At 33.3% G+C, this 12,133-nt stretch overlaps 1 protein-coding gene across 1 annotated transcript; it reads left to right on the forward strand.

The window, feature by feature from the left end:
- Positions 1-7,156: 7,156 nt before the first annotated feature.
- LOC111038937 lies at positions 7,157-7,668 on the forward strand (the record flags this gene model as incomplete). The annotated part of the gene is made up of 1 exon (XM_022322200.1): positions 7,157-7,668. A coding segment is annotated over one exon (378 nt), but the record flags the coding sequence as incomplete, so codon positions are not given.
- Between the last annotated feature and the right edge of the window lie 4,465 nt (positions 7,669-12,133).

Below are 12,133 nucleotides of genomic sequence, written 5' to 3' on the forward strand. Positions count from 1 at the left end.
GGAATTCAGTTCGTGCGCAGAAGTAAGTCTTAAGATTCGGTATTCGGCCATGTAATAATTTATTACCAAGACGAAGCGTTGTTTTTAATATTTTTTTTTCGAAATCACTTCCGTCGTATACCTGCGCTGCAGACGAATGACGGAAAATCGCCCGTGTGCTTTATGCGAAACAAAATCGATTTCCCTCAAAAACACTCGACTATAAAGTGTCAAACAAAAACTAATTTACAAATTATCTACATCAAAGTGAAATATGCAAATATCGCGATACGAATTTATTATTCCAGTGTACCTATGTACAGTACGGTTTCGCAAATTATTACGTTAGCTTTTTGCCGTTTTGGTGTCACGGTAAAAAAAAAATATGTAAAAGAAGAAAAAAAAACCGAACCTTTTGATATTCGTTTTCATTTTTATTTTTTATTTTTGAATTTTCCCCCTCGTTTATTTGTTTACGGATAATCTAATTTCATTTTGACAGGAAAAAAAGTGTATTGCAATCTCAACGCATTACGCTTGGTCTATACGTCATACATGGGCGGTGGGCATTCAATATTATTATAATATTCTCTAATAATTTATCACCGATCCACGTGTAGGTTAGGGTGGGTTAAGTTAGGTCTATGTAGTATTATTAAATTCTATTTAGAGAGATATTTAAAAAAAAGAAACTATTAGAGGTCAGTCTATTTAAAATTATATAATTCATATATACCTTATATAGACTGCCGCGACGAAGAACGTCGTAACTGAGTTTTACAATTTTTTTTTACTCGACGCTACTGTCTTTCTGGATACCCCCGAGAAAACTGATCCTAGAGTAAATCATCCAAAGTCGTCCTATGCAATACTATAAATTTACTGTTTTCAGAAATTCAGAAAAAGAGTAACAATTAATTGGAAAAAAAACCTGTAAAATCGAGTCACGACTCTCTTCGTTGCAGCAGTCGATATTGCAATATAATGATATTCATGGTTTTTCAGCATTTTGAACAAAATAAACGCAATCATGAATTGTACCGCTGGGCAAAATATCTTAAGCTAATATATTACACTGAATTAAATCAACATTTAACACCCTGAGGGGTATAGAACACAAAATTTGGTACGAACTGATATCTAGTTATAAACAAAAATTAAAATTCATCGTAAAAAAATTACAATAGGTAGAAAAAAAAAATATTCAGTACAATGTAATATGATTTTTAATTATTTAACTAGAGAGTCAAAACACTAATTGAAACTAGGTATATCGTTACAATATTTCAAAAGTCAGTACTCCTGGCTATTTGTAATAAAGTTGCTAGAGTACTGAGGAACCAGGAGGAGAGAGGAAGGATTATTTCTAGAAAAAAAAGCTGGTACTCTAAAATTAACTTTTTGTGAGAACTCGGGGTCATATTAATAGCTCAGAAATCGACTTTTAAATAAAATCTATGTCATTGTACTAATAATATATATTACATAATTACAGTTAAATATATTAATATGTTTTCACAGATACAATATTTCCCACCAATCGAATTGATTTTGGGGAAATTCCACTCATAAATAGTATGTTCTTGACACCACCGCTGACATTACACATCATAATAGCAAACATTTTATGATAAGGTGTAAAAATGTCTTTATAAAATAGTTCGAACTTGCAAAAAAAAAAAAAATATTGAACGTTGTACCACCATCCAAATTTGAATACTCCATTGTTATTTAAAAATAAATAGTAGTCAATTATACCATAATAACGACTATTCGTAATATTATTGTGAAACTTCATAACGATTTGGTTTTATTTACCAGCTCGTTCGCTGTTTGTTTAAATTCAAATCATTATTGTGTTTGTATTGTACGGATTTTCATTTTATATCGAGAACAATCACGTCTGAAATTCGAAAGTTTTCACTCTGGTTGAGCGCTCCCGGCGTCGCGTCGTTCGTATACTATAATAACGGAGTTTAAGTGTTGATGGTCTTGAAAAATAAGTGAAATTTTGTTTGAAAAAAAAACCACAGTCCATAAAAAACTTCGCCTCTCTATGGAGACTTAAATCTCGAACTCCATTTTGTAGGGTCGTTGCAATTTCATAAAACTATAATGTAATCCTAATAATATTATTATATCAGTTGTTGTAATGTCCCACCACAACGGTGTGTTGAAAGTAGGGCTGGCGGTATTTTCGGTATACCGGTAATTACCGGTAATTGGCAATGAACTACAAAATCGGACTAACCACAAGAAATACACACGAATTGATGTATCAATTAATGAAGATTGTAAAAAACCAAAATTATTCGTGTTTCGGGTTGACCAGAATATTTTATTCGGGTTTTTAGTGAATTCGGGTGCTTGGCGAACTGCTTAGAATCATTCGGGTTACATGGGTTTCGGGGGTTTGATTTTTCAAGGGTTTTCAGGGGTGTTAGGGGTTCCGGTTAATTCGGGTGCGAAGCCCTGGTTTACAGAATATTAATATTATATCTCGATACTACGATTTACGTTTTTTTTTTTAAACAAAAAATTTGTACGTGCATTTTTTTTGTTGTTGATGGTATTGAAGTGCGGGTTGGTATTTTGTACAAATCGTTTTTTTATTTCCACGGCGGCGGTGTTTATACTGTCGTATATTTAAAATCATCATCGCTGTGTATAGCGATGTTTTCACTCGGTCAAACTCTGCGCTTTGATTTGTGCAGGAACGTTGCAGTAATATATTATGTGTCGCATCGACTGAAATGCCGTCCGTCATTTGTCCACCGATGTCCCGGCGAGCGATAATATATTATACGAGTATAGCACAGGACCATCACCACCACCACCCCCACCCCACGCCCTCGTTTAAACACGTCGTCGCGGTATTCGTTTTAAATTAGTTTCTAAATGTCTCGAATTTGTATTCCGAGTGCGAGGTTTATTGAAATTGCTACCATTCCTTTCAGCACCGGCGGCGGCGGTGTAACGATCCCGCAATGGCGAGTTTATAATCAATACGCGTGGGTGTGTGTGTGTGTGTGTGTGTGTGTGTGTGCGTGTGGGTGTGCTTGTGGGCGACATTTTAACACGCCGTTTACTGCCACCGGGAAACAATGTATGCGATCCTAATTGGTTGTGTACATAGGTTTTGAGATTAGTATTGTATTATTGTGAGACGCCTATACCTTATAGGACGGCACGTTTCGACGATTCGATTTTAACGGCCGAGCGCCATCTCATCCGGTCCGACCACCGACATCGGAATGAATGCATTATCGTCGTCGGTAATATTATTTATATTATTATTATTATTATTACGAACAACGGAAACGGCGGCGCGATCCGATGTCGCTGAGCGGCAGTATGTGGTTGGCAGTTTTCACTGCTGTTGTAATCGCATGATGATGATGAAAATAATAATATAATAACGATACCTTCCTCCTCCTCTTCCGCTGCTGCACCGATCGCGGAAAAGCTTCGATTAGACGGTACAGGAAAACTAAGAGCACGATTCTCACAGAGAAGTCTATACCCGCGATATGCCCGCAAGTCTCTCGCGTCTTAAAGAATATATATTATTTTCGCAATAACGAGTGATTATTGCCAAGTCGACATCACGCCGCAGCGTCTCTTATAGTGATAAGAGGAATAGAGTAATAGGCGGTAATGAAAAGATCTTTGAAATTCGTTTCGCGATTGAGCGTTGGAAAGACACGACCTAGCGTCTACGGCTACGACGACAATATGTTTGTGAAACCAGAGGTGAAATCGGATGCGGCAATTATTTTTCCACGGCGAACGATTTCTGACTTCGTCGATGAAAATTCTATCGAATACATTGTTACACTCGACGATTTGGACTTGCAATCAGTCGGTATGTAGGGTGGCCGGGAGGAAGCAGCAAAACCCAGACGTGTTCGACGCAGGCCGCTCGTATCGGCTTTATAGGGAGGAGACTCCTTAAAGTCGGTAGGAGGTTGTGTTGCTGGTTTGGTGTGCCACCCTCGGTACAGCAATAATAATATGTAAGCTTGTCCGATTCAGGAAGATGACGAGCGAAGAAGATTTGAGGAATGAAAAATTGTGCTTATCCATTTTTATGCTGTCTCCATCATACTGTGTTCTTGCTTTGTCCGTGCTGCAGTCAACTTGTATTGCTGTGTTTATATTGTGTTTATGTGTAACAAGATATGATTGCTATTTTGTTGTGTAAGTGCATACTATAATGTTGTTCCACGTATATTGTTGATAAGATAAAAATTGTGCTTATTTACAGATCACTTATAAATTCAATCGACTAGTTGGTATATAACATAAAAAATAAAATATGCGTAATTAACTTAAATGCAGATCCACAGCGTATTAAATAATTAAAAACTCCCCGAAAATCATCTAAAAGCTAAATATCAAATTTTGGACTTAAAAAGTTATAAAAAAAAAAAAAATGGTGAGGTGTCGGCGAACGACCCCCGTGGTGGCGGAAGGACCTGCGCAGGAGGACGATGCATATACGACGAGTTAAATCTATAACGATAATAATATTATACCGGCTATATACACGAGTGGAGGCGGATAGTGAAGGACAATCTCGGCTGTGAGTTTTTCAATAGGCCAGACGCCCGGTGTACGCTTATATATATATATACACGAGCAACGATATACAGGATACAGGAGACGACGGTGTGGAGGGGGTGGGGGGAGGGACAACGATCGTTCGTGCAGATATTTATATTATATACATGTATAAAGAAGAAAGTTCTCCTCGCCGAGAGACCGAAAACTTGGCTTTGGGCCCGTTGCCGGCAAACTGGAGGCCGGCCAAATTCCGCCGCCGCCACTGCGCGTTGGCACTAATCCGAATTCTGCTCGCGTAGGTATAATAATAATAATAATAATAATAATATGTATAATGGTGGTGGCGGCGAGTGGCGATGGAGGTGCCGGGGTGGTGAGTGGCTATGGAGGTGGCACCCATACGTATATATAATGTTTATATATATATATATATACACATAATAGCGCCGCTACCTGTTTTCGCCGCCGCCACCTATTTCGCTGGTAAATCAGTCGCGGGGCGAACTTATGCAATTCGCGTGGGGTGGACGAAAAAAACAAAAAACGGAAAACCGCGCCCGAAGACGATCGTCGTCCGACCGATCGCTCGCAATTCCGAGAACGGGCGCTTGGGCATTATCGATCCGCGACCTCGATATTATTTTATTCCACGTGGAACAGGATTAATTCAGTCCAGTCGATAGGCTGGATTCGAACGATCCTGGGACAGCCATCGCCTGTCGAAAACTCAGTGCATTTAAACATTGCTGGCTTCGACACTGTCCGAGGTACTATAAAAAATGCCAGCGGCAATCTTCCACATCAACTTACATTTGGATAATAGGACGTAACAAATTTCCACCACTTGTATCTAAATACGGAGACCCAGCGACACCACTGCAGGTGCGGGCAACAACCGACAGAGTTAAATAAATCGATAAAAAAAAAAATCATCTAACCAATTATATCCAAAACGACTTTCTTCCGCTAGCGAAGGCCACCAGTCTGGAATAGTTTATTGGCATTAAGCTGTTCCACTGAGTAAGTACCTATTATACATCCGGGACTACAGGAAACTTCGTTTGGACGTTGTCTCTTTGAACGCCAGCGGTGTTCGCTAAATATGAATAGAAATCAAAAGAACCAAACCTACCGAAAAAAATGAATACATGAAAAATAACCAACACAATATTATAATCATGTTGGATACGATCATAATATAATCGCACAAAGGTAGAGACGGTGGAAATAAATAAACCAATAACAATACACAAAGGAACATATTGTGATTCCTCCTATACAGCTACACCGGCTAGAGCGATCGTATAGCCCAGTTTTTCTAAACGCTTTTACTGTGGCGACCTTTTTGAATTTCAGTTTTTTAGCGACCCCCTTTGTTTATATACTAGCATAGGTTATTATCAATAATCAATACAATACATACATAAACATAAAATACATATAATATCATAATATTATTTTTAATTAAAAATATATATACTTTGTACTCGTAGTAATGTACACTTGTATTATGTAATATTATCATATTTACTGATTTTATTTTTTCATTACTCTATTTTACTTTCTGAACTTTTAAATTTTTTTATTGATTTGGATTTTAAATCATTTGCCACCCAAAATAATAAGTCGGATACCCCTGATTGAGAAACGCCGGTATACCCGACTGCCGTTCAATAATGTCACAGAATATAATTAAATAATATTAAAAAATATTCTAACGAAGATCTGTTTTTATTATCGTGTAAGTGTAAAATATATGCATGTCGAACCTGGTATCTGCAAACATTCAATTAGGATTTTAAATTAAGAACTTTTAGTATTTATTTTAGATTTTTTTTATTAATTATGGATTTTTACTATTAAATTTTTTATTATTTTAAGTAAATATATTAATATATACATTTTTTTTACATTAATTTAGGCATCCAATTAAGAATATTTTTTATTAGTATTATATTTTCTAATATTTTAGGGCTTTTATTTATTTATGAATATACATAATTGATTTTAGATTTATTATTAATTTACTCTTTTTATAAGTATTATATTTTTTTATTAATTGAGAATTATTATCAATTTTTTTATTAAATTCGACTTTTTATTTAATAAAGACTATTTCTTACTAATTTTTATTTTTATTAATATTACATTTTTAGTAGGTAATTAAGGTTCATTTATTAATATCACATTTTTTATTAATTTAGAACTTTTATTTAATCAAGAATATTTTTTATTCAAATTACATTTTGATTATTAAAATATAGATTTTTAAGTCTATGTCAAGCCTAACCTAACAGCATATTATAATATTACCATTCCGATATTACAATTTGTCTGTGATTCAAAAATGATTTATTGTGTGCACTGTACGCTCCCCCCCCCCTCCATGCCCACTGATAGTGTCTAATATATATTATTATGACTTACAATATTTTAACGTGAAACGACGTTCTCGCGGTAACACACTAATAATATAATAATAATTTGTTCAGAAACTTTTAACGCGAATTAATAATACTCTGTTATTTTCGCGAAAAAGCCCATTACCACTACCTCGACGGGGTATTTTTTATTATTATTACTATTATTATTATTGTTATTATTATTATTTAATCTACCTGAAAACGAAAATGATAATGACTTAGAAAATATTAAATATATTTTTACTGACTTAAACGAAACTATCGGAGATTTTAAGTTTTCTCGTCTTGGAAAGACAAAATCCACTATCCACGATAGACCACGACCCATAAAAATTCGTCTTAATGAGCAGTCAGATGTTTTCTCTATTTTACGAGCACAAAAAATCCTGAAAAATTCAACGAAATGGTCAAATATTCACTTCTCTTCAGACAAAACAACCAAACAGCGAAATGAAATGGCAAATCTCAGAAACACGTTACAAAGTCGCAGAGAAAAAGGTGAACAAAATTTAATTATCAAGTACGTTAAAGGTATTCCAAAAATCATTAACACTTCAAAAAACTGAAAAATACACCACCCACCAGCTTACATTTTTACTATCAAAACGTCCGTAGTTTAAATAATAAATTGTCATATTTGAAATCTCAACTCCCGTGTGCATTACATGATATTTTTATATTTACTGAAACCTGGCTAACAAATAATGTTATGTCATCAGAATTGGGTTTTCATAATTATGATATATACAGATATGATAGAACAACTCAAACAAGTATGTTATCTAGAGGCGGTGGTGTACTTATCGCTGTTCGAAATAATCTTCATTCAAAGCTTATCGTAATTGAAAATAATTCTATAGAATTATTATTTGTACTTTTAAATATTTCTAATCTCACTATTATTATTGGTTCTGTGTATATTCCAAATAAATCTAATGAAAATGTATATAATTCTTATTTTGATTATATCGAATCATTGTATAAAAAATACCAAAATGCTATTTTCTTACTGTTTGGAGACTTTAACTTACCGTCAGCAAATTTTTCAAACGTATACTCCTATTTTGATGATAAATTAGCATTTTTAAATCTGTCTCAATTAAATTGTATAAAACATAATAAAAATAATATCCTGGATTACGTCTTAACAAATTCTACCACTACTGATGTCGATTTATGTATTAATCCAATTATGCCTATTGATATATATCACCCTCCAATAACTGTTACTTTTACACATCATATTACAAATTATCTATCTTGTTATGANTAATACTCTGTTATTTTCGCGAAAAAGCCCATTACCACTACCTCGACGGGGTATTTTTTATTATTATTACTATTATTATTATTGTTATTATTATTATCAATGGAGGGCGATGGGGCTTACTCGTACCTTCCGCTTTGATATATATATACCGATTTGTGTTTGACGTCGTATATTATTATTATTTTCGTCAAACTTTCCAGAATTTATTTCTAAATGTAAATTTTTAGTGTTAGACACGATCTACTAAGTGCTTATTATTATAGTATAAATCACCAAAGCCGTAGGTTGTGCGTTTCACTATAGTTATGTATTTTCAATAACAGTGCCGTTTACATGAATTTAATATGGTGATGGGGGGGAGGGGTAATGATTATATATTATATAATTAATCAATTAAAATATTAAATACATTAATTATATTATATACTTTCCTTGTTGTAAGGGGGATTTGAACAACCAATTTCCACACCTCCGGTGACTATGATGACTCTATTCCATTACTATACATAAATAATGAGCTGGTTAAATTGCACCTATCACCTAGCCCAACATAATATAAAAATGGCCAACGTCAAAAGCGTTTCCAGTTTTCAGTCGATTGATCATTATCGCGATCATCAGTAAGTTTGTATTTTTTAATTATATCATTGATTATAAAATATAGTGATCAATGATTGTACATAATAATTGATAATATATGCTATGTGCATATTATATTGCATTTTTAAGCAAGCGCGAGTAGAGCTCAGATTTCCATGCATATTTTGCATATTTTTTTGGAATGTCTTGCACTATACTTTCCCAGCTACAAATGTATTCAAGTACATCATGTTATAATCACACATTTTTTTCAAGAAGTTTTTGACCGATTTCTCACATTGTGACTAAAACAATTGACTTCATTGAAATAATACAAACGTAGTACGACGCAATCATTTTCACTTTAAATTAGAGAAGGCTGAAATTTATCTTTATGTCACACCAACTAATATTAGCCGACTCAATTGCATACACATTTTGTATTAAAAAGAGAGTTAATATTAGATCGGTAGTGAGTGCGGCCGATTGTCGGACGCTATTTAGATATATTTTTTCGATATTTTTATGGTATTTTCTAGAGTTTTTAGGTCATAAATGTACTTTTTGATATTTTTAGCGTATTTGAATCCAAGCCCTAATCACGTTGTTGTGGTGGCTGTACCAATTTTTATTTCCATTTATCCAATTACACTCAACACACATTCGCTTGATATATTTTTATAAGAATTTACATTTTCAACAATATCATATTATGTAGATTCCAAAGATATATGTAATGTCCATAATTGTCTACGGATAGAATACTAATCATAATTCTTTTAAAAAATACCAATATCGTTATTTCCATTATTCAATAGCTATAATGTTACCTACGTTAAATAATTTATTTCGTATAATATACTTTTAAATTAGATATACAAAGTGAAATGGTCTTTTTTCAAGTTTTCAGATTATGTTGCATGTCTAATATATTATCTCCGAACGAATTGCATATATGTTATAATATGAAAATGAAATTTTATCCAACTTTCAATAATGTTATAGTCTTATAACATAATATACCAAGAAGAAAAATAATTTCACGGGTTTGTACATAAAGGTACATATATGTGCCTATACCTGACGCATAAATTAAATAAATAATATTGTTATTTCGAAGCGGGTAAAAGTATACAAAGAAATTAATTTTGGACGAAAATCAATATAAAAGTCTAGATGCTGCACATTGGAGTACATAAGCTTTCATAAAGTAGGTCAAGTTTCCCTGCAGTGTATTAAATAATTGATAATAAGATAACACGACTGCACGAGTATATTATATTATAACTATAACGTAATATTGTTATGTACGAGTGACTTACAATGATAACAATATTTAAAGACTTAATTATAATAAAGAACAATAAAAAAAAAAATAATAATAATAATATGCTCGTGTGGTACGCGAAAATGATTGCGGCCAATGTCTGAGGTAATAAACTTAGATAATAATTATGAAGATAAAATTGATAATGTGATAACTAATTGTTGAACATTTTCTAACAACTATGCATCGCGTCTACATAAATTTATAAAGTCCATATGGAGAGTCCAAAATTCCAAAACACTCCAGGTGGACGAGGATCACAGCATGAGCATACAGATCTTATAGTTTAGAAAACGAATAATCACGTCAAAAAATAACAGAGATCAGTGGGTTTGCAGTATAATAAAATGTCGTTTATATATTTTTTTTCGATAATACCGCGGTGTTATAAAAATTGATATTGTTTTTATTTTTTTTTTTTTCATAGTAACGAATAGTAAGACATATCAAATGAAACATTTGAATTATAATTCAGTTTCGATGTGATAAATGAATGCATTTATGACTAGATTGAGACTTCATGAAATCATTATTACAATAACCATGTATTAAAAAGTACAATTATTGAATTTAATATTGCTATTGTGTATAAATAATGAATTCTTCTTTTCTATCAAGTCATTAAGACGAAAACAGATGAGTAAGCAATTGGTAAAAAAAAAAAATTACGACGCAAAATTAAAAATACATTTTTCTTATTTTCATGGTAAAGCCGTTGGGTTTCCCATCCAATGGTTGTAGTTGCCCAGCTGGTCTTTTTAGTAGTTTTCACGCTTCAAATCGTTTATCGAAAATTGTCGCAATTTTTGTGCAACAATAATAAAACATCCCGTACCACTAGTGAGTTATTTCGATGTCCTTTTCGAGTATAATATTCAAATTGTAAACTGTTTTCCGTTGATCTTGAAACTCCGTTTAAATCGCTCCATATCAATTCCCATTGAAATACGAACGCTTGGAGAACACTAATAATTAATTACTAATTAATATAAAGTATATAACATAATTACCATCGCGATCGGTACATGACGTATAATAATAATCATTACTATAATTATACATAATATTATAGTTGCGTAATTCACGTTGCAATTATAATACACTTTATCGCCTTAACGGCGCCAATAGTGTGCCATATATTATTGAATCGTATACAATATATGTACATACAGACGTAAATTAATATAATATTATTATTATTCAGTATGATACTCCGCGGCTTATGGCTAATGCAGTCGCATGAACACATCAATAATATTGCATAATTTGTAAACCTACTTCAATCAATCAGCACCGTGCCTACTAACAAGTACCAGTGATAACACACTTGATAATATCATACGATATTATGGTTTAGTATAATCCAAGGCTATATGGTATCTATAGCCGTGGTAGAATCGAAGGTATATTATTATCAAAATAATATTAATATGCAGTGAAAAAGGTTTTATAGATTAATCACAGAATATATCGTAGGTACCGTATAATCACATCGGTGTTTGTCGTTGCAAGTTACTCTAGTACAGCGGTTCTCAACCGTGGGGGGGGGTTAAGAATTCCCCCCGTGGGTGGAATATAGTGATGATGGACTTACGCAAATAATTATGTTATTTTACGATGTGTCAAATTGAAATCACTATATTAGTTATCTGATTATACATTAGGTATAATGATGGAGTCGAAACTACCCTAACCTAACCTAACCCAACAATACACTACAATATAATAATTATGATCACAAGTCACACATGCAGAGAGTCGTCAATCGATGGTCGTTCTACGTGTACAAATAAAGGCCAATCTATCGGTATAACAAGGTCTACGATTATCCTGCATGTCAGCTACACTGGAAAAGAGCTTTAATTTAGGTGAACAACAACTTGTAACGCGTATTAATTCTGGGAATTGGCACTCTAGACAGGCGATTCTGAACCTGGAAGGGGGGAGGGGGTGCGAACCCTATAGATGTCACCAGCCTGTTGTTAAAGG

Source organism: Myzus persicae, unplaced genomic scaffold (genome assembly GCF_001856785.1).
Source record: "Myzus persicae strain clone G006 unplaced genomic scaffold, MPER_G0061.0, whole genome shotgun sequence".
NCBI classification, from domain to species: Eukaryota; Metazoa; Arthropoda; class Insecta; order Hemiptera; family Aphididae; genus Myzus; species Myzus persicae.